This window comes from Haliotis cracherodii, unplaced genomic scaffold, assembly GCF_022045235.1.
Source record: "Haliotis cracherodii isolate W230 unplaced genomic scaffold, xgHalCrac1.p SCAF_6, whole genome shotgun sequence".
NCBI lineage: Eukaryota > Metazoa > Mollusca > Gastropoda > Lepetellida > Haliotidae > Haliotis > Haliotis cracherodii.
In genome coordinates, this window is record NW_027266319.1 from 49,536,438 (window position 1) to 49,561,390 (window position 24,953).

The following is a 24,953-nucleotide window of genomic DNA, read 5'->3' on the forward strand; positions in this document are numbered from 1 at the left end:
CACCCAATTCCCATTTAAGCCGGCTATTACGACAAACATGAGATAGACTTGGGAACTATATTGCCGGGAAAAAGAAAGTACACACCCATGTGTGTTGGTGGCTAAAAATGAAACAAACATGAAATGGTTATTTGATGATGATGTATTTGATACGGGTATCATAGTGGTGTCTTGGACCTTATATTTGCTATGTTAGCCGAATGTTTTCCACCTAGAAACGTTTTGATTACCTTTGTGCGACTGCTGTTCTATTTTCGTGGTGTGATTTGCTTTCAGTTGTGGGATATCTGTAACAAATTACTATTCGCCATTTTTGTCAGCCCTATCCCTTGGTTTATTTCCGCATCTTGATTGTTTCTCTATCCTAAATTAGAATTTTCTGTGTTTCTTCCCATAAGTCACGTGTACGCACTAATGAATAACCGCCACTTAATCAATATGTTGACTTAGGTAAACAAACGCTATCCTTTGATCTCAAAATAACCGCGACGGTTGTCAAAACCATTTCCTCACGTTTAAAATAATCGATTTAGATCAAGCATATTCACTACTAAAGCTAACATGTTATCAGAAATGTTCATGTGACTGTTCGTTTTGAGTAACAAGCCTTGATTACAGAGAAATATATTAACCTCCGACGAGACACGCAAAATTATCAATAGATTATATGGCTTTGTACAGCAGTTGTGCATAATGTGTAACTCATGGCCGTAGGAAGCGCAAATAAAATACGTGAATTATCTCAAACAAGTTGAAACTGAAGAACACCCAGACTCACAAAAAAAACGTCTCTCTCTCTCTCTCTCTCTCTCTCTCTCTCTCTCTCTCATTCTCTCTCTCTCTCTCTCTCTCTCTCTCTCTAAAGAGTCTCTGACTCTTCGAGATGCAACGGCGCTTATGAATCAGGATTCATGGCTTTAATATTAAATACGTGTGCAATGAAACAAACTAAGCCTTAGGATGGAAACGTGCGTCATTTATACACTAACCTTTAACGATATTGTTTTTAAAAAATATGAAAAAAAACACACACAGATAACTAATAGAGTGTAGGATATCCATCAAATAAATAAATCAATTTATAGATAGACTGCATGCGTACATGACCGACTATTTTTGGTATCATTGATTGCATTTAAAAGATAACAAGTTAATAAGACTATCAGATTACCATTCTATCTTATATATTTTTCACAATGACGTTGGTGTTAACCAGTATGGCTGTATCAAGTTTCCCCATAACATCAATTTAATGAATGCAGAGCATGAATTGGGAAAATCGATTGCCTTGCCTGAGGGTAAAGCTATGTCCAAGGGGAGATCACTCTATTTTGAAGGTGCGTGATTTCCGGAAGTTCTCATCATCAAGACGATGGCAGGGGTGACGGAGACTAAAAACGATCCGAAAAATGTCTTATACCCTGGTAACCCGGATTGGATGAAGCATCTACCCGAAAGTCTACATAAAACTCCCCTGAACGAACTAGCGATACCGGGTAGGTACTTTATACGGTTTTTTTTCTAAATGGCGGTTCAGATTTAGCCTAGCTCTAGCAGACGAATTCCAATGGACGCATTCGCTACCGTTAAAGAGGCAGCTAGCCTATCATGGCAGTGTCGATTGCCGATCAGTAGGATAATACGCTGATCAAATCAGTTCGCTGTTGACGCCATGACGTTGATCAGATCATCCTCGGGCGACGTGTGGTGATCAGATTTATTTATTCGAAGTGTAATTTTAGAAGTGGCATAAATGCCGGGTAAGGGTTTTGCCCGTTTTATCAATTCCAATGAGTTTTTTCCCCTGTCATGTCTCAACTGAATGCTTAAAGATCAGCCGTAAGGCGCTACGGGTTTGAAAGACTGATTGTATATGCTAAAATACTTGGACTTCCTTGTTGAATCTAATAACTAACCTCGAATAATCCGACAGGATATATTCATGAATAACGAAAAGCGTTTTAATAGGATGAAGCTTTTAATCTTTTTTTTTCTTTGTGATTTTATGATCCTTCAAACAAAAGTCTCAAATATTCACGAGCATGATAGATTGATGATTAAAGGAGAGGAATATGTGGCTGTATAAAAAAATGGAAATAAAAATCCTTTTGACCAATGTATCCTAAAAGGCAGAAGATCAAGGTTAATATTTTAAACAATAATTGTACTACTAGATATCGATGTTTATCATATAATGGGTAGGTTTCTCGGCAGGATAAAGCCAACGGATAAAAACGATATCCGTTGGGGTCATATGCGAATAGAGATGCAAATATCAAAGGTCAAGTAGGGACTACTTTCAGTGTTTATAAACAAACATGGAGTCGCACTTGTCATTCGGCGATCGAGCCAGAATTAACCATCGTGAATCTGGATAAACTACAGGGATAATTGATACAATTATTAAAAAAAACAGTCTTATATACTGAAAGTCAGTGTCGAACTGCGACGTAACTAAGGAATTTTATAAGTTTGGGCAACTTTGGAGATATAAATTTCGAAACAATTTTGCGAGGGCACTAGGCCTAGCCAAGCGGGATCAGAAGCCATATCTGTGCTTGTAGACCTCTGCGGCTTGAAACCTTTTCCACAAATAAAAATAGTTTGGTTTAGGCGAAATATGTATGAATTGTTACCTTGTTTCGTTTTGGCACTGTGTATACATCTGACTATACTTCTTAACGTTATGACAGAACAGGCCGACTGTGAACAATCACTGGCCGTGATGTCTCATAGACTAGGGTTAGAGTAGCTTCCCTTTGACAAAGGGCAGTTACTCTAGCGGACAGACCGATGGATTGTCGCGAAAGGCAAGTTAAAACAATTGTTGTTTTGCGTATATGTTGCTTCGCCACTGTATAAGAAACAGATTTCAGTTGAACTATATTGGCTACTGTCACTGTCCGACTGACACATCACCTACCCGGTGACGTAATAAATATTAATGCGCGCATTCCAGGAAAACTCGCAATGTTTAGGTAATGTTTGTGAGTGAGGGGAAGCGATTTTCAAGCACAGAATTGAAGAATGACATTATATGATAAAGAGGTTATCACGCTTGTGTGTTTAGGGATGGTAAATATCCTGTATTAGGAATAAACACGATGTATTTAGCTCGCCAAGGCTCGCTAAATACAATGTTTATTCCTAATGCAGGATATTTACCATCCCCATATATCTGTGGTTAAATGTAATGAATGGGGAATGTTTTGAGCCATTATGAGTGTTTACTCACGTTATCATTCACATTGGGTATTGATAGTTTTCTTTGGCTATTTAATATATTCTTAGTAAATTGTGTCCAGTAAAGTTGGCATTTTTAAACCAGTGAGTGGACCTCTTGGGAAAACAATTCTGCTTTCAGGTGATTTCTAATTTGCACCTGTTCATGTGCTATTCAAGTGTGTAACATGTGTTTCAGCTGACATCAGCAATACGTGCCTAAGTTTACAACTAGGAGATAAACATACCTGTACTTTTTTTTCAAGGTAGAGCTAAGTTACTTGTAGATTTATCTGTACTAAATTGAATTTGGAAATGGACGTGCGGTGTGAGGTTTCAAATGGTAAATTCAGTGTGGTTAAGCATTCGTTCTACACCTCATGTCACCATTATAACATCATCTCACTCATTGTGACGCAAAAGATATCATGTCACAGTTGTATATAGAAAAGCGCCAAATTCCAAGCTCTCTGTTGTCTCCGAAACTGAAAATACATTCTCTTTGTAGATTTCTATCATGTTTTCTGCATGAAATGTATTGCCTTTGAGTTTTGTAGTACCCACAACTTTGCATTTTGTAACCTATAATTGTAGATATAATTATTTGAATATGCGTCTGACAATAACTGAAAACTGTAAAAAAGCTATGACTATTAGCTTCCGTGGTTATGCGGCCGTCAAATCATCTGTTCAATCAAAGGGGATGTATTGTGATTTGACAACCTCCAAAGTCATGGTAGAATGGGGGAGATGTAGTGCCTTTTCGTATTATTCACTGTAGTTGAATTATATTAATGTATAGATTATATCTGTAAAGAAATATAAGTACACAGTCTGAAAATTTTGCAGTGTTGTTACACAATTGGGTTGGAAATATTTCATTTGTATTATTGCGCAAGGTAAATTCATTTCTCTTGCATATTTTGGCAAATGAATAAGGGTAAGTATCATCAAAAGTCAAGGCTTACAAACTGGCCCAAAGTGTCCTCATAATAAGGCAATTCTTAAAACTATGCTGGTTCACCAATACCTTTCCTGGTATTTCAGAAAGAAGTTTCGTTAATTTTGGGTTATTGTATTAATGAATAAATTGCAAGTGATTCCATAGCATTTGATTGGCTAACATAGCAAATTTATTTTTACGAATATTTAATAAAAAACACATATAAAAAAAAAGCCATGCCCACTTACAGATGACTTTTTCCTGACTGGCTGATTTTCGAATGGTTTTGGGCTTGTATTGCAGTATTGTGCTGAACAACGTCACTGACTTATATATATTGTCTACAGTTTTCATGTTGTAATGATTAAATAAGTCTTTGAAGATGTTATTGCTGGCATACTAATGTATAAGCATTGACTTCAATATGTTTTGCATTGATGGAGGTATAAACATGGTTTCCAAGCCGTTTTCTACATTTATATCTCCATAAAAAAACATATTGAAGTCAATTTCTTAATTCTTGTTACTCCCTTGATAACAAAAAAGACAGAAACATGGTACTGAAAAACTTTGTCTACAGTTCAGCGCTGGCTACAAACGATTACACACAAGCTGTCGATCATTTGGCATTCTTAAATCATTGTTTATGACTAAAATGCTGAAACAAACATTACAAGAGGTAACTATTAGTTCCTGTTCTATCTAATTGTATAGCGTATCACGATCTCACAAACTGATGATTCTAGTATAGTGTGTATGTAAGTATCGATCATATCGTAGATATCTGTGAAACGATACAGCAGTTATCTTTGATAACTGGTCGGCCCAGTTGTCTAAGGCGCCGCGATTCGCTATGCAGAGTTGCGTCCCTTGGGCACGCCAGAAACGTATGATTGTGGGGTCGAATCCCAGTTCGCCCTGATTATGTTTCTAGATTTGTCAGCACCATACCCGTGCTCGTGGGTTTCATTGAAGTGGTAAACGTCTGAGACCAGCATCACTTGGGGTATTAAAATGTCAACGATGTGTACATGTTATTGGACAAGAAAAGCACAATTTTCTATTCATAGTGTATTTTGGAAAGAAGTTTGTGACAGCACAGCACTCAGCGTCTCACTGTCACATAGGATTGTAATTCCTACCCAATATGTATCTCCCTTGGACACGCCAGAAACCTATGATTGTGGGTTCGAATCTAGATGTCTATGTCTCTAGATTTGTCAGCACCATACCCGTGCGTTTCACCGAGGTGGTAAACGTCTGAGACCTGTATCACTTCGGGCTTTCCTCCCACATTAAGCTGACACGCCGTGATATAACTGGAATACTGTTAAAAGCGGTGTTAAACCCAACTCACTCACTCAAACACTGCAGATAGAATTTTCTCTGTTCAGTGAAACATTGTCCTCAGGGTGCTGTTGTACGAAGCAATCTTAGCGCTAAGGTGATCTTAACTCCCATACTTCCAAATAGACTTATGATAGTCGTAGAGCTAAGGTTGTTTTGTACAACAGCATCCTGGCCTATAGCTATGAACAATGATAAATTACAGGTTAACTGGCATAAGTTTGTAAGCCAAGGTTGGGGATATTATTTCACAAGGGTTTATACAGTTTGTTTGTTTGTTTGTTGTTTAACTCCACACTCAGCAATATTCCAGCTATATGACAGCGGTCTGTAAATAATCGAGTCTTGACCAGACAATCCAGTGATTGTCATTATTACATCTTTGTTTGTGTAATTCTTAGCTACAGAACCATGTCCAGCTCAGTTGCTCATCACTTGCATAATAAAGGTGCTACCATCAGTATCGAAAAGTTGTCACTTAGGAAAGAAATGACATGGAAATCCATAAGTCAACAGTCTTCACTGATACTACAACTTCTGAAAGGCCATGTAAAGATAATGCATAATGCATAATTGATTCCTGTTATTTTGTCGATAATGTGTGTGTGTTTAACACCGCACTCAGCAATATTCCAGCTATATTACGGCGGTCTGTAAATATTCGAGTCTGGACCAGACAATCCAGTGATGGACATCATGAGCATCGATCCACGCAATTGGGATATGATGACATGCATCAGCCATGTCAGCTTGCCTGACCACCAGATCCAGTTAGTCACCTCTTCCGACAAGCATAGTCACTTAGAACAAGCATGGGTTACTGAAGACCTATTCTAATCCAGAACTTCACGGGTTGGCTAATACAGAGAGCTAATTGGTATCTTAACCTGACATAGAAACACATCTGTAAAATTTATTATCAACTGCCCAGAGCATGTCAACATTCACTGTCGATAAATTATTCACGATTGATTGAAAAATTAAATTATTGATCACAATTGTAGAAGTTGATTCCCAACACGAGTTGTTGTAACCATGTCCGTGGACATTAGAATAGGCACCTAGCAGCCTGTGCTGGACGTACAAGGCGGCTAAATGGATCGGGTGGTCAAGTCTTGGTAACTCGTTTGATTGCGTGTCAGTGTACTCTGACATCGTGTGACATTGCTCATAATATCAATCACTGGTTTGTCGGGTCTAGACTCTACTTACGGAATATCTTCAGGAGTAGTAAACATCAAATAATCCCTGTCGAGAGAATACGTTCCCAGTACCCACGCTTGTAAGAGTCAACAGTGAGGATCTTGGAAGTCAGTGTGTTTATCATATACCCTGACTGAATTGATCATGTTGATCCTTACTTATTCCTTCAACCACTGGTTTGCCTGGCCCAGAATCATTTATTTACTGGCCCAATATGAAATTGCAGAAATGTTGCAGAAATGTTGCAGAAATATTGCTGACTGTAACTTAAAGCAACATTAACTTGCATATTACAATGATTGAAATGGTGTTAAAGCTAACAAAAAACATTAGTTTATTAATTATTATGCATTCATGCATCATGTCTCCTGTTTTCTATTTCTAAATGCCATCTGCTATACTTTATCATGCTTTATTTTATGAATAATTATGAATTTTATCATTAATGGATGTATCAATTAGTATCAATAAAGCATGATGTTTTCAGGCAAATAGTCAATACTGTAATTGTCCAATCAATCATCATGATCACAGGCCTGCAATAAATCACCTAAAGCTGTTGGTAGGCTGGCTTTTGTGGCTTCAGGTGAATTTGGCTCAGCATTATTGACTGTTGAATGAGTGTTGATGCTATAAACAATCAACCTACATGACAGAAATAGTATTTATAATCTTCAATTATAAGCCTGTTTCACAGATATCCCAAGACAGGTCTCATGAAAAATGCATGTTAGAATTTCTATACATGGCACAGTTTAGAATGATAAGGAACATACAAGTTGGAGGGAATATTTCACAGTATTGTGTCATGGAAATATGTGACCTTGCCTCTGTACTACAATCAATATTTCAATGACAACTCAAAATCTGTCCCTAGGCAGTGTCGTACATGTTACACGCTGGCGAACAAACAAATGATCATACCTCCATGTCAGAATGATGAAATCTGATTGGTTCACGTGATCTTGATAATTAGATATATTATATGAGTGTTCATGTCATACCATGTTTACGACACAAGTGTCTAATTGCCGGATTTAGGCACAAGTGTCGTAAACAAAGCATGACATGAAAACAAATATAATGTTACTAAATTAGATGTCTACATACAGAGATGAATTTTAGTGTTTACCTATAAGGATAGCAAGTTGCAACAGCAGCGGAACCACAATTTGTCAAATAACATTAACAATTGTAAGTGATGACATCGTTTCTAGTGTGATGTCATTCCGACCTCACGTCACAATGAGATTCAAATGACATCAACAGTGCCGTCCGAATGACAGAAACAATACACTGTTGCCTTGTGACGTGATATGACCCAAGGGCACATGGGATTTATTTTAACCCTGATATGCTTGCCCTTGTACGTAATCAAATATGATGTATCCGGCCAAGGAGGGAAATACATTTTTCAGCAGGAGAATAAATCCCTTATACTCTGCCACGAAAACAGCAGGGTGCACATGGATTTCTGCCCCGGAATAATAAATCCCTTATTCCCCGCTTCTTACAGACTACTGTTTCCTGATTGGCTGATAATAGAATGGGTGCTTGTGTCGCATTAATACGCTGAATGATGTCACTGATTTTGTATTGTTGTCTGCAGTTTTCGTGTGTTGATGATTAAAAAAGCAGTCTTTTCAGTTATTATTGTTCATGTATTTATTTATTATTTATAAGAATTGACATTTGTGGCGTTAATGGAAGTATGTACATAAAAATGTTTTGCATACTGTAGCGGGTTTACGTAAAGTGTATACACCGTTTGTTTTGTTTATACTTCCAAATGTTGATGCATGTCATCATATCCCAAGTGTGTGGATCGATGCTCATGATGTCAATCACTGGATTGTGTGGTCGAGACTCAATTATTTCGACTACCATCATCTAGCTGGAATATTGCTGAGTGTGGGGTAAAACAACAAACACACACACACTCATTATCAACAAAATAACAGGGATCAGTTATGACTTTTGGATTTCCATGTCATTATTTTTCCTAAGCGACAACGTTTCGATAGTGATGGTAGTACCTCTATCACGCATGTGATCAACAACTGAGCCGGACATGGTTTTATAGCTAAGAATTACATATACTGTTACAGAGGTTAACAAAAAGAACAAACAGGTTTGATCACCTATCATCATTTGTCCCTGTTTGTTGTGTTTCTTTATTTCAATGTCTGCGTCATTGGTTTACGGATCCCCCAACATAGTCAAATGAAAATATAATAAAATGACTTTTCTGACATATTTTTAATTCCGCCATCTCTAATGGTATAGAAATAGAGATGGAAATTAAAAAACAAATTAGCATGAGATATTACTCAAACCAGTTTGTGTTCAAAAGAGGATTCCTTGCCAAATGCAAAATGCAAAATACATAGCAAGGTGTTTACTGCAAAGTTTGAGGTATTGTTGATAGAGTTAAAGCCCTTTGATATGATCTGTTTGTCGTTCAGGTGTTAAAATTGCTATATTCATGTACCTCGTGAGTGCAGTCAAGATTTATTTCTATTTTTTTCAGACAATGTAAGAACAAAACCAATATCCTTAAACCTACTATAAAAAATAATTGCCTAACCATGCTGGATATGCTGAATAATAGTACTATAGTCTCCGTCTTCATCAGTTATCCATTGACGCCAATCTTCAAGTTGAGGATTTTGTTCTGAGAGGGCACTGGTGGCCCAGTTGTCTTGAGGCACCACAATTGCTCTGCCGAGTTGAGGTCTTAGGTCTGCCAGGAACTTATGATGTAGCCACTTCACCTGGATCATGTTACCAGGTTTACATATGCCTGTGGGTTTCACCCAAGTGGTAAACATCTAAAACCTGCATTACTTCGAGCTGGCACACTGAGATGCCACTGAAATACAGGACTGTTAAAGTGGCTTTAAACTTCACTCACTCACTCACTCACTCACTCACTCACTCACTCACTCACCAGTGGTAGAAACTAATAGTTTTAGTCTGATAATCCTTATAATGATAACATATGGCAAAACCCATAAAAATGGCAAATTTCTACTGGTCCTTATGATACCATAACTATTGGGCAGTTTGGCAAGGACTACAGGACTAGTGCCAATTTCTAATGCTGCTCATTTACTCACTCACTCACTCACTCACTCACTCACTCAATTATTATAGGTCATAATTTGGTTATTTTCTTAATTTAATTTAGTCATTGTTTGGTTTGTTTTAAGACAGTAATTGCAATGTCTGGAACCAGAGGTGGATTCATTGGACCTGCATCATAGTTCATACACATTATCACCAAAAATGGTAAAATCAATATCGAGTGAATATCAAATAACATTAAGGATTAAAAACTCACCAAATATTCACCAAACTGTTTTAAATAAAAAACCAGTGTAGTAACAGGAGTAGCTGGCATACTTCACTGTGGATATGTTGACAAGCTATTTCCTGTGTTAACATGCTAGTGGTAATGTTATTGCTGGATTAAAAAATCAATTCTCTGCCTGTATAAACAATTAATATGCACCCTCATCTATACACCTCTGTTTTTAGGGGGGGGATGTATTATATTAAGAATATACAAGAAAGTATTGTAATCAAAGAAATATTATATAAATTTATTTTTTTTACAGTTGGACATATTTTGGGGTTTACTTCGTTGTCATAATGCTCGTGATCTGTCATTTTTGCCAGTTTGAAATACAAATGTGTTCACTTAAGTAAGGTTTCACTAATTACCAGGACGTAACAATCAAAACGGGAATCCCAAATTGAACATTTATTACATTTGACCACTGTGTAATTGGCATTGTGTATTCATAACTGCCAGGATCATCTTAGCGCTATGATCGCTTTGTTGAACAGAGCCCTGGGCTCACTTGCACAAAGTGATCTCAGCACTAAGATAATCATAACTCCCGTACTTTAATATAGGCTTACAATAGTCTTAGCGCTAAGATCACTTTGTGCAAGTGGGCCCAGGGCTCTGTTCAACAAACTGATCGTAGGGCTAAGATGATTGTAACTCTCAACATAGATTTACGACAGTCGTAGCACTGCTATCGCTTTCTGGAATGGGGCCCAAGACATTATGGGGCTACCTTCTCTTAGAGACCGACCATTTGATATTCTGGCGGAGGGGAGGCTGGAATCTTCTATCGAGATTACATATTTTTTCAGCTACAGCTACAAACCAGATAATTTGTATATTTATTTTTATTTTTTGTAAGAAAAACACCTCGCAACAATGTAAATTTTGTGGCAGGCAATTTCTTTTTTCTTTCAACAGTCTGAAGCATGATTATATTTTTCAAGAATTCTCTCCCTCCCGAACCGAATATCAAATGGTTGGTCTCTTAGGAGTAACCCGTCTTAGCTTAGAAAGTGCGACAGCAACAGCAGCTTGGATGTCCAGTTAATGAGCGATCCAGTTTAACACATTGCTCCCCTGAGCTGCTGCAGGTAAGCCATTTAGCCTCAGGGGAGCATTGAAATAAACATCTTGTTGGCCAATTAATTACCCTCTAACGATTCAATCTCAGTTTATAGCATTATGTTTGCTGTAAATTAACACCAATCAGTGGTGCTTAGAACTGGGCCATTTTGTTCTTTGATTGGTTTGGTTGGTTGGTTTGTTGTTTAACGCCACACTCAGCAATATTACAGCTGTGTGACGGCGGTCTGTAAATAATCGAGTCTGGACCAAACCATCCAGTCATTGATATCACAAGTAATAACAATGTATTGAGGTTAAAAAATTCAAATTATCCTAGTTTTTGGTGGTGTTACCACACCTGGTAATACTGCAGGTTGAAATATTATTGATATCATGTTTCTCAAATCCTGTTCCTATAAAAAGGTGACAGTGACAGTACATTATAATCCTGCTGCTTCTACCTTTTGTACTGTAGCTATCTTCTTATCTCATAGTAACCCTGTGACAGGTACTTCGTAACTTTCAAGTGAGATCTGCTCAGAGGCTGTACATTTGAATTGTAAGACCTAGGTTTAACAATTGAAGTTTTATAAATTGTCGTTTTGATATGAATATAATGTTGAGTTTTGATCAGCTAAAAGTCAAATGAAAAATGAAAGTTCCATGACGTTAATCAAACCTGCATCCTCACATATGTTGTTGATTTTTGTAACCCACTGAGCCACCAGGGCCACTAAAGTTTGTTCAGTTTTACATGTCATGACTTCAGATGTGTGCATGCTGCACATGGTCTTACTCAATTGTTACCACTATAAGGTATCCCAATGTTTTATTATTTCCTCTGATATTTCTTGCATTTAGACGGTTGTTAGGTTGGATAAGATGCAGGCTTTTAGCTAGCTCATGGTTTTACTTTTTAACCAAAACTTAAGAGGAGTTTATCCTTCACTTAGAATGTTTAAATAATTATTGTAATGCCAGCAACAATGATTTTTTTCAAAACTGCCTGGGTAGGAGGTGAATCAACTACAGTGTATTTCCATATTCAAAAGTACAATAAAACGGAAGTGCGCAACTTACAGTGCTAACTGTGTGAATAAGTCTAGATTTTCCAGGTAATAATGTCCCATTCCATGTGTTTTGAAAAATCTGCACGGGGTGAATTATTCAAAATTGATTTCTTGATTTAAGTCCGTGGGATAAAAAATGAAAAAAGTCTTTTAAGCTAAACACCCAAGGAGCTAAAATATGTGCATTCCTGGCACTAGCTTAGTATCTTCTTCGGGTTTATGACAATCTCATTAAAATAAGATCTTAGTTCTCGCTACCGCTAAACAACAATCTGAGGACATTCCATTACAGGTCACGACAGATGAACCTTTTGCAAACTTTGACCAACTAATGGATTGACTGACAAGAAGTCAACATTAGCCATCAGAAGGCAGCTTTTCTTATTCTGGAATGGCTAATAGATTCACTAGATTGTATGGATTCAGTCATACAGCCCATAACTGTTGTTACGTACCGCCATCACATGGTTGGAATTTTGCTGAGTGTGGCGTTAACCAACAAACATAAAAACTTTCATTACAAACTGACCTGAATGACTATTACGTTCATTTTTGAGTATGTGAATACATTTTACAATTTTTAAGTTGAGGTGCTCTTTGTTCGGGTACATTGTTTGTGAAAAGGTTCCAAGTTTGTAGGAAACATGATTTCATGCATGTACATGACAAATTGACTTTAGCATGACTCATGGTACAACAAAAAATGGTAATCAAATATTGACATTGACAAAAGGTATGAAGAATGATTAATATTACTGATACAAAAGCTTGGACCAAAATGTCATGCTTTATGTATTCTACATGTGGTTAGGACATATATTTGTCCATGTGGTAAGGCTGTATAGTTGTCCTTGTGGTAAGGCTGTATAGTTGTCCTTGTGGTAAGGCTGTATAGATGTCCATGTGGTAAGGCTGTATAGTTGTCCATGTGGTAAGGCTGTATAGTTGTCCATGTGGTAAGGCTGTATAGTTGTCCTTGTGGTAAGGCTGTATAGATGTCCATGTGGTAAGGCTGTATAGTTGTCCATGTGGTAAGGCTGTATAGTTGTCCATGTGGTAAGGCTGTATAGTTGTCCATGTGGTAAGGCTGAATAGTTGCCCTAGTGGTAAGGCTGTATATTTGTCCATGTGGTTAGATGGTATATTTGTCCATGTGGTTAGATGGTATATTTGCCCATGTGGGTAGGTGGTATAGTTGTCCATGTGGCAAGGCTGAATAGTTGTCCTAGTGGTAAGGCTGTATAGTTGTCCTAGTGGTAAGGCTGAATAGTTGTCCCAGTGGTAAGGCTGTATAGTTGTCCTAGTGGCAAGGCTGTATAGTTGTCCTTGTGGTAAGGCTGTATAGTTGTCCTTGTGGTAAGGCTGAATAGTTGCCCTTGTGGTAAGGCTGTATAGTTGTCCATGTGGTAAGGCTGTATAATTGTCCTTGTGGTAAGGCTGTATAGTTGTCCATGTGGTAAGGCTGAATAGTTGTCCCAGTGGTAAGGCTGTATAGTTGTCCTTGTGGTAAGGCTGTATAGTTGTCCTAGTGGCAAGGCTGTATATTTGTCCATGTGGTAAGGCTTTATATTTGTCCTAGTGGCAAGGCTGTATATTTGCCCATGTGGGTAGGTGGTATAGTTGTCCCAGTGGTAAGGCTGAATAGTTGCCCTTGTGGTAAGGCTGTGTATTTGTCATAGTGGTAAGTCTCTTTATTTGTCCATGTCCATATACACAAGATCTGACCAACTTCTTTTGTTTTCAGGGTCCCATGATTCTTTCACATTCTACCTGGATAAGACTTCGGATGTGGGACCAGACACATCTCAGGCCATCCGGGATCTGGTCAAGGTCTTCGGGGGAATGGCCAAGGATGTCATCTTCAAATGGTCTCAAACTCAAAGCTTATCCTTTGCAGATCAACTAAAAGCTGGAATACGCTATTTCGACCTCCGCATTGCCTCGAAGCCAGGGTCCGAGGATACCTATTTCATACACTGTCTATATGGCAGCAAAGTGGAAGCCTCTCTGCAGGAAATAAATGGTTATCTGGAAGAACATCCGACGGAAGTCATCATCTTGGATTTTAACCACTTCTATGGCATGAATGAGTCCATGCACAAACAGTTCATGTCGGTAATCTTAGAAACCTTTGGCGCCAAGATCTGTCCTCAGACGGACATGCAAAGCCTGACCCTGGACATGCTTTGGCAGAACAAGTTCCAGGTGGTGGTAATCTATCAGGACGACGTTGTGAATGACTTTGACCAATTCTGGCCTGCCAGCTGCATACAGTCCCAATGGGCCAATACCACTGATCCAGCCAAGATGACTCAATTCTTTGAGAAGATGCACAGTGAAAATCGTCCGGCAAATACGTTTCAAACCTACCAAGGCGTTCTGACTCCAGACGCCACTTACATAATCAGCCGTTTCTCTGGAAGTCTCAAGAACGATCTGGTGGCAAAAGCTGATCCTGTCTTTGTTCAGTGGCTGAAGAAGAAGACGCGAGGGCCAAATGGCATCAATATCTGCACTATGGATTTTATCGAAAAAGAAAGCTTTATCTTTGAGCTCCTTGGTATGAATAAGTAACAGATGATGCCAACACGCACGTCTCATGTTGTGGATGTTTGCTTTTTTCTTGTTCCTGACACTGGTTTTCAGAGCACGATAACTTGAGAAGCCCTGTGTGCACTGGTTTTCTTTGATGACTGACCTGAGAGAAATACATTGTGGAGAACTCAGACATATGGAATACTTTATCCTCAGAGTGGCAGAGTACATAGTTTACTGTATCCTTTTAGTTCAGAAATAATGGCCTTAGTTGATGTCTACAGTCTTTCGAGTAGGTTCGGACTGTTCTTCATAGTTGCAGCTAGGATATAGTTTTAGTTGAGATGATTATTATTTCAGGTGTTATCGTATGCATTGGTAACAGTTATTAAATACTATAGTATTCTGGGGCTATTATGTGATACAGATCCATTATGAAACTATACTGATTTGCATCGTAGGCAAAGTGTTTCTGTACCCTTGTTCTTTAGTTGCCAAACAATGACTATCCATATGTGCACTCTTTATGTTTCATTGAAAAAGTGCAATGTTCAACTCGAATATCTTTTATTTGTAAGAACAGACTTGTATATTGTCTTGTTGTGACAAACCTTCCCTAAAGTTGGTGATATGAAGAAGACTTTAGAATGCTGTTTTATTGAAATATGTTTGTATATTGTAAATTTTTGTTTATATTTTAGTGAACATTAACCCTAATTAATTCTGAAACACACTTTTTCTCTCCTAACTTTTGGCAAATTGTCAATAAGATATGTAATAACTAGTTTGAGAGTCATGATCATTTCCGAAACACAACACTCAGGGTAACCCTGTAGACTGTTGGATTTCTGTGTGGAGCTCTGTCTGAACTGGCAACTCGTGAACCACACAGGCAATTTATGTGTCTTGCCTGTCTGGCTGGAATGTCTCTGAATTTTACACACTGGTATTGATCAGTCAAACATAAATTGAATTGGTCTTGACAAACGATGCAAATCAAAATATTTAGATACCTGAATTTGAATTGTCATTACCATTGTGACAGTAATCATGGTCATTGTAGGTAATACTTCACATGTCATGTGTTTGTTCTGAAATGGGTATTTACTCTAGTCACTGCTAGTCTGTACAGTAAAAATCTTCTACACAATGTTTCCATTTCGAAAATACTATGCCCCAAGAAGTAGGGGATAGTGGGTATCATCCAGACCTATCTTCTGATCTATATGGTATTAGCAAATGGAAATGATATGATCATATCTGCTGGGGTGTAGGCGGTCAGATCTAATGGGTTCTAATGGTTGGTGTGATGAGAAGGTTGCTCGCAAGGTCGTTAAAGTGGTCGGGAGCCAACTTCGAAATTTGCATTTTGCAGCCAACATCACTAATATTAGGTAAAACCACCTCAGTTGGCAAGACATGCACCAATTCTTTGAGGAATGATGAGTGGACCAATGTCAGCTTGCCCCATGTTGTTCCACTCATCAGTGAGAGCAACACCGAGTTCATTGAGAAGGGTGGGTGGATTTTGACGTTGACATACACGTCTGCCACTGACAACCCAGAGGGAGGGAGGTAAGGGAGAGGTGAGGTCTGAGTGCGCACCATGGCATGACATAGATCTTTTGCTGTAAGGGAATTGGGTCACAATCTAGGCATGATGAACATTTGCATTATCTTGAAAGATGCAATGTTGCCCAACATGTTGTGCAAATGGCACACAAATGGTGCAATGATGTTGTCCCGATAGTATTGACCTGTGACTCGGCCATGGACAGTATGGAGTGCGCATTGTCATCGTGATAGCACCCCATGGCATTATGGACCCACCCTCCAAACGTCCATAAAACGCTCATTAGGACGTCTCCAAAATCTATTCCTTCGACCATAGAAGTCAAGGGTTAACATGGATTTGTCAGAAGACATGACATTAGCCTAACGTCGATTATCCCAGTGCTGACATTACCTACACCACTGACGCCTCTGACGCAAATGACGTGCAGTAAGTTGTGGCATGACACGTGAACGTCATGCACGCAAATGTCACCTGTGCAGACGATTTTGCATCATCTGGCATGTGCTCTTTCACCAGTTGCCTGTTGCAACCAGTCCCTTATCTGAGGGGCAGTGTGCAACCGATTTCTTAATGCCATCGATCTGACTAATCTGTCCTGGGCTGGACATGTTGCCCTTGGGCGTCCGTAGCACATCAGTCATCAACATTGCCTGTTTGTTGGTATTGGGCCCACAATCTGCTCGATGACGAATTGAAAAACATGCAGCGTTTGGACAACAATATTCTGACGCATGTCCACCTGCAGCATGCCTATGGCACGTAAACGTTCAGCACATTGCAAAAGTCATCATCAATCCTATTGCTTCTTTAATGATTAAATGTGTCTAATAAAGTGTCTTTGAGGGTTTCAAAAATAACACTATACGCCTGGCATACCACCCCTTGGACGTGTTGTCCAAGGTCACATGCCTCATAACTGTCAATGTTGTGTTTGGGAGCTTCATTTCTTCAGAAATGTTCTTACACATAAATCACTTGCTTTCATTGCTAGACATTAGTGTATTTTCCTGTAGTTTCACCTCAAAACAAAATATTCCCTATTATTTTGCATAGTATACATTTCAAGTTTCATGAATATCAAAAGGGTGCATCTTGAATCACTTTGAATTTTCTCAACACAGAACTCCATACCTACTTCTTTTTTTTTTAAAGGAACCCAGTAATTTAATCGTATTATCTTGATTAGAGGGACTTAATTATCTATATCACTTTAGTAGCCAAGTGTGAAAAAAGGCTTGTCCAATGAAAATTTCTATCAAGCAGCCAACTCACTTCAACCTCAATTGAGGACACGGGCAATCAAATTGTGCTGCAATGAATCTGTGAAAACCTCTCAGCAGTGCAGACAACTGAGTTAATGGACTTTCAATGTCAAACAGCTATGGCCTCAACTAGCTTTCTGTTATGCTTAGGAACAATTTAGAAGATGTTACACGACCACCAACAGTCTGGCTTGCCCAAAGGCAGGGTAGGATGAGGGCTACAAACACCTTTGTAAAATCATCATGATAATCATCAAACATGTTCAAATAAATGAGAATTTGACCTTTTCTTTTCAATACTTACCTGTTTTCAACTTATAACAGCTCCAAATGTAGAGAAAAGACTAAATGTAACTAAAGCCTACCTTTGAATGTTTTCAGGGCTTTTTCGGCTTTTTCAAGCTGATTTTTTTGGCCTAGATAAGTAAACATATGGTGAACGAATTAGCTTGACTGACAGGCTTAAATCGTATTTAGATTCTTACTTGTATTTCATCCTTTTCACTTATTTTCGCCAGACTTATGTCCTTGATCATGTCAGCAGTAAAATTATTGTACATTTAAGAAAGAACAAAAGGCGAGTTGTCTTGCATTTGGACATGTCTAATTATTTTTCTACCATTTCGGTAACTTTGTTAAGTTGGCTTAAAAAGAACCCTTACCTTACCACTTTCTTTGCTAACAGGGCAGAAGATGTTGTAGACTTCAGGCGAGCAATGTGTCATTAAAGTTTATGAGATGAGCCCATTCACTTTTTAATTGGATGTTAGTGGTACTGCTTCCCACCAACTAACTGCCTTTGAGAGGTTTTACAATGAACACAACTACTTGCATTTAAGTTTTGATCAGAACGTATTGATTGATGGGGGAGGATTATTGATTTAATATGCATACAGAAAATCAATGCTGAGTGTTTGTCAGAAGATTTCTCAATCAAAACCAGCGTTACAAATTGGCACTGGTCCTGTAGTCCTTGCCAAACTGCCTAGTAGTTAAGGTATCCTAAGGACTAGTAGAAATTTGCCATTTTTAAGGGCTTTGCTATATGTTATCATTATAAGGACTAATGGACTAAAAATGTTAGTTTCTACCACTAGAAATCATTCTCCATCTGATCCAGTTTATCAACCATTTTCAACATTCTGATACATTTACACAACAGGGTCGAGATTGGTCCATATGTTTGGTCATTGATAAAAGATTTCCAACTGTCTTTTGAAATTCAGATCTTTAGCATGTTGAGTAGAATGTTCTATCAAAATAATTTTTTTGTCATTAGCAAAAAGCCCTGTATGATTAATGAAAAGTAAATTTATCAACGTCATAAGATCTAACCATGGTAACCATGGTCACAATAGAGTCAGGGGCGGTTGGGTAGCCTAGTGGTTAAAGCGTTCGCTCTTCACGCCGAAGACCCGGGTTCGATTCCCGACATGGGTACAATGTGTGAAGCCCATTTCTGGTGTCCCCCGCCGTGATATTGCTGGAATATTGCTAAAAGCGGCGTAAAACCATATTCACTCACTCACAATAGAGTCATTATTACTCTTTCAAAAGTGGATTGGTTTGCATTTTTTATAACTCATGATATAATCATGTTATTCAGTCCTCTAAGTAACGACAATTTTGGCGGCCAAAATGTGACTTAAATCCATGAGTGGCGGCCTAAATGTATCTACTGTTCACCTCTTTGCTACCTAAAAGTAATGTAACTGGCAACATTTTCTGTTTACGATATCTGTTGGTTCCTAAAAACTTAGGTTTGGCTCTTAAAATGTTCATGTTAGGAGCAACTTGACCATCTGTATGACAAAATAGCCATTGAGGCATTTACATGCATAAAGATGACAATCAACTAGTTGACCAATTGACTAGCTATGAATTACTGAAATCACAGTTTGTTCATTTAGATCCAAATGTGTCCAGTGACCTGAGCTTATCAGATTCATCAGAATCAAATCATAACGCATATATGTTACTCTGACTTGATACCTCTCTCCATCTGACAAACCTTCTTATAGGTCACGCCCATTTCACTTCCTAATCAGCCAATTAGAGTGGAGGCTTCTTAATTCTTTGTACAAGTAAACAAAGCATTTGATACAGCATATCTGACCTTTGATTCTCAATATGAACCCAAGCAGGCAGTTCCAAATGGAAAGTAATGTGACTATGCTGTTTTGTGGAAACCTTACAGCCTGTCCTTTCAATTGCATCTTAAAATCAACTATGTAAGTATTTCTTTCATCAGTATGATCAGTGGATTCATTTTTCCCACGCCAAACAGAATTAAACTTCCCTTACTGCACTGTCTATGTCAAGGCCTCTAGTTAGACAAGGCGAGGTCGGGTAGCCTAGTGGTTAAAGTGTTCACTCATCACGCCGAAGACCCGGGGTCGATTCCTGACATGGGTACAATGTGTGAAGCCCATTTCTGGTGTCCCCCGCTGTGATATTGCTGGAATATTGCTAAAAGCGGCGTAAAACCATTCACACACTCCAGTTAGACAATAAAGCCAAATTGTTTGAGAAAGCTGACATCTGATTGGCTCAAGCCCGCACACCTGTCTTTCGGACTGGGCAGTCAGGGTTCACTCGACATTAGCATCCAGTGGAGAACTTATCAGAACTTCAACGAGAGAAGTATTAACTCAGCGTAAAAGACTTGAATGACATCAGATCGGAACCAGTCTTTTTTCACAATTTTCAAGTATTTTAGGGATGATTAATTTATTATCAGGATTAAAGACCATATTCAGAACAAAACTATCTCCCTGATGAGTCTCAACCATGATATTGAAAACAGCAGAACAAAGTTCAACTTTACAAACTTTTGATGTCAGCTCATGTCTTTGACATAAAGATATTTTGGCTTTTCAATCGTTTTTTATAAAGAATTTCTTGTCATTTCAACACTAATCTTAAAAATCAAACATACATTTGACACTAAATCCTTTGAACAAATAAAAATTTGTGACATTTACAAGAAAATTTACAAGATTGTATGTACATCAAACTAGATGTGCCTAGGAGCATTAGTTGCATCACAATCATCACAATCTTGTTCTTGGTACAAGTTTTCATTATAAAACCAAATTTCCACAAGGTCACATGTTGTGTTGGCGGTGACTGACGAAGCGCATCTATCGCCGTGTTGGTAGATTTGTGTACTATCTTGTAATATAGTGTTAGTCGTGTTCAGTATTGTTAGTGGCTTCGGAGTCTGCATGTAGGTCACATGGCCTGTGATCATGCTGTGGGGTCATTGCGCCGTCCTGATATTGTACAGTCATAGACATCCAGTTGTGAGTATGGTTAGTAGGACCACTTGTTCGCTAGTCTTGTAAATAAGGACATTTCCATATCATGTTCATATGGTTGTCTGAGATATCGATATGTTTTGGAATATTTTAATGATTATAATTTGATTTGTATTTTTGTCAGTCACAATTAACATGATTAACATTTGGTCATGTACTTATACTTCTCGGTGCTGTTGTACAAAGGATCTTAGTGCTAAGATGATCGTAACTCCCATACTTTAACACAGACTTACGTCGTCATAGCGCAAAGGTTGTTTTGTACAACGGAAACCTGGAAGCCATCTTTATAATTCCTGATGTGGAATGGCAACCAGCACCAGAAAATGGCACTCAAAGAATATCTGTGTCATTTTGGTCTTCCTTCTATGCCTTGCTTCTATTCTTTCTGTTGCCTATGCACGGTAAAATGACACACTGACACAATTTTTGTATTTTGTTTTGATTATTTAAAACAAGGAGATGACATGAGCAGGAATCTTGCTTTTGGGTTGGGTTTCCTGCCCTTGGTTATTAAAACGTCCAGGCACAAAAATATTGTCCTTGGTGTCCTTAAACCTGGTAATGGGAATGTCCTTGAAGTGGAGTGGGTAAGCTAAAGGGCTGTAATGATACACTGGTACCTATGAAATTATTACATATCATAACTATCCCTTCATTTAGAACTGTTTTGTCCTTGGTGTTTTTTTGGTCGACCAATTTTTGTTTTTAGATAATAAGTAAATGTATTAAGCTAGAGACTTTGGAGTTGTATTTCGGTGATTCCATCATTTCTTACTATTTGTTGGTGTATTGGGATACCAGTGGTATCGTCAGTCTATCGTGGTATGTATTGTATCACAAGATACAAGGCGATACTGAGCCCTAGTAAGCTGTGCTTCTTGTAAGACATCAACTATCAGCACCAGTGGGATCTGCTTCAATATGCATGTCTTCTTGGAGGTCAGAAAGAAATGTGTGACTACCGTCATCTTTTGTGTTAGCCATGTAGATCACATAAAGACATTACTGGTTCTATTCAGAGAAATTGGAATTGGATAGAATACAAAATTAGATTTGATCAGACACAATTTTAGAAGCCTTCGGACATGTTTTGTGATGGCTGTTGGAATTCTATTTCAGTATTGATTTGGCTGAATTAGCATAAACATGATGAAGAAATTGCAAGACCACATGAGCTGATATAGTACATCTGCAAGGAATTCCACTGAAAGTTATGACTTATTCATAACCAACCCAGAACAATTGTCATGATAAATGTATTCTCTGTTAAAGGAACAAACTGCCAGAGCAGTATTAACCACACTGTAATAATAATAATAATGATAATAATAATAATAGTCCATTTATGATGTCCCAAGTGAATGCTGAAGACACATGCTATAATTACCCAAGTCAGTGGATCAGTGTACCCCCAATTTCATTCTCAGCTCCTTGGGGAATATTAGTGACAATGTTTAATGTAGTTTGTCCATCATTGTGTGTTGCAATAGTTCTAGATCCTTTATTTTAAATATACTGTTCATTTTTCTTGCATCTTTCATGTTTGTTATATGCTCCAATTGTTTTGATCTATATTTCACTGACAACTGCTCAGTACTCAAAATATGTTTATAAAATGCTTTACTGAAGGTTGACCAGAACAATTCCAATGCTTTAGAACAAGGGTTTGTATATCTTGTATATTTTCTTTCAAAATAATTGTCATGATTATGACTGACAAAAATACAATCACTTTGTTGGTTAATTATCACAAATCACGTGCTTACGAACAATTAGCCTGATGAATATGATTAAACAGGGCTTTCACTGTTTATGTTGAGTGTTTCCTAGAATGTACCAAGGTTGTTGTTTTAGAGATTATATATTCGATCTATCATAGTTATCACAAATGTTTACAAATTCATTGTAATGTGAAATAGACACATCTTCTGTTGCCATGGATACTATGAACTATGATTTGTTCATCATTTACTGGGGCAGTTGGATAGTCAAGTGGTATGTGTGTCATCTTTCTGTTGAGTTTATATCCTTCATCATGTACACCAGTACAATTACTTATCAAGGTATCCTGAACCAAAATCTCATTAGAATCAGATCTTTACTCAGATCCGGTGCCGCCCAGTGTGAAGGTCCGACAAATCCTCCATATGAGTTGACGCCAGGGGAATTTCCTTCTTAGCCAGTCAGTGCTGAGGTTTCTAAATACCCAGAATGAGTGAACAAATCATTCAGAGCAGCATATTCCTATTTCTGACTCTTACAGTTCCAAATGGAATATGAAATAAACCTCACCATATTGTTATGTATATTTCATAGCCTGTTGTTTCTAAATGCCATGGCATGAAATTTCTGAAAGAAATAAAGTTGAATGACCAAATTGTTTCACAAGTCACAATGTTTGGTACAGAGTTGTGTCCCTTAGAGGGTCACTGCAGAGTTGTGTCCCTTAGTTGTCACAAGTCACAGAGTGCAACTGATATCTGATTGGTTGAGAATCAACACTTTCTTAATTTAGCTTGTTCCAAGTTTGCTGAGAGTTTGTCTGATACAACCTCCTGTGGCGTGTTTGATGTATCTTGATACAGAGACGGTGGTATCGTTGTACAAGATCTGATCTTAATGAGAGCTCAACCAATTATAGAGTTTTGGTATGGTTGTGTAATAACATACACACTGACACTAGGGGCGGTCGGGTAGCCTAGTGGTTAAAGCGTTGGCTCGTCACACCAAAGACCCGGGTTCGATTCCCGACATGGGTACAATGTGTGAAGCCCATTTCTGGTGTCCCCCGCCGTGATATTGCTGGAATATTGCTAAAAGCTGCGTAAAACCATACTCACTCACTCACTCACTCACTGACACTATAGTTCTATGTCTTTCACATCTAATGTTATTTTTGTATACTGACAAACACAGTTGTAATTTCCAATATTGTTCATGAAGATGTGTCTATTTTTCTACAAAATGACTGTATTCATTTTGCATTAAGTATTTTGACACCTAAAATTACATCATAGCTTTTTTATTTTCAGGAAATTTATTTTATATTGACCTAATAGAGACATATTTTTAGATTGACACTTGTTTTATATGAATCACGTAATAGGTATTATCGACAATCACCTCAATTACGATGCCAAAATATTTCTTCATTATTCAGCCTAGGCTGTAAGAATATGCAATTTAACAGAATTATTTGAATTTGCACAGCAACAAAGGCCACTGTCACTGTAGGCCCTCACTCTTGTTATAGATATCTCTGTTCACAAGTACTAAGGAGTTAATGGTATATCCTGTCTGTACTGTCAGAAACTGGAGTACAAACCTCATCTCTTCTTCTTGAAGGATTTACACTGTACTGGTGTGAACTTGGGATGATAATTGGCCCCATAGGCTCTTTTAATATGCAATCTTTATAAAGTCAAAATTACAAAAATTATGTAAATTTCAAATATATCTGCCTCATTATGTTTGTGTTCATACAATTTGAAATCTCTTGGTGATGTCATTCTTTTATTAGAATAATACATAGTCAGATGTTAAAAAGCATATTTAACCTTTCGACTGTCAATAATATTTAAACTACTATATACAATAATTTGTTCAAAATAAGATACGAAAACAAATTTTCTGGAAAATTCATTGAAAATCACTCCTCGGAAAGTTTTTCAATTTTTCATTGACTGTTTATCAATACTCAGTTTTTGGGATATGTTTGTTACTATGGTTCATATTTAAAACATTTTTTTTTTTTCTGAAAATGTATCATTTGGTATCATTTATGAGTACAGGTTATACATCTATTGTTTTTGTCCTAAGCATGCTTCCCAGTAAATAGAAATCCATACGTAACATTAGGAACAGATATCACTTCATCAAATATTTATGTGAAGATAACAATATATAGCTCATCGCTACATGTGGTATGTATAATGGTGACTGGTTATTTTAAGCTTTTCCCTCCAGCCTGAAATGTACACCTTCCAAGTCAATCTGTTTGTTTATGAACATTCTGACAAACTGTAAACAATGCTTTTTACAGGAGTATG

The 24,953-nt window shown here is 37.8% G+C and overlaps 1 protein-coding gene across 1 annotated transcript; it reads left to right on the plus strand.

The window, feature by feature from the left end:
- The first annotated feature begins 1,372 nt into the window (after positions 1-1,372).
- LOC139445067 (PI-PLC X domain-containing protein 3-like) lies at positions 1,373-24,463 on the plus strand. The gene is made up of 2 exons (XM_071226146.1): positions 1,373-1,496; positions 13,953-24,463. The coding sequence occupies exons 1-2, from the start codon at positions 1,373-1,375 to the stop codon at positions 14,780-14,782; spliced, it is 954 nt and encodes a 317-aa protein (XP_071082247.1). The 3' UTR covers positions 14,783-24,463.
- The last annotated feature ends 490 nt before the right edge of the window (positions 24,464-24,953 follow it).

What these genes read in the sequence shown, in the direction of transcription:
- LOC139445067 (XM_071226146.1), top strand. Translation starts at nt 1,373, where the DNA reads ATGGCAGGGGTGACGGAGACTAAAAACGATCCGAAAAATGTCTTATAC. An exon ending in GAACGAACTAGCGATACCGG is followed by an intron (nt 1,497 to 13,952) that starts GTAGGTACTTTA and finishes TTTTGTTTTCAG; the next exon opens with GGTCCCATGATTCTTTCACA.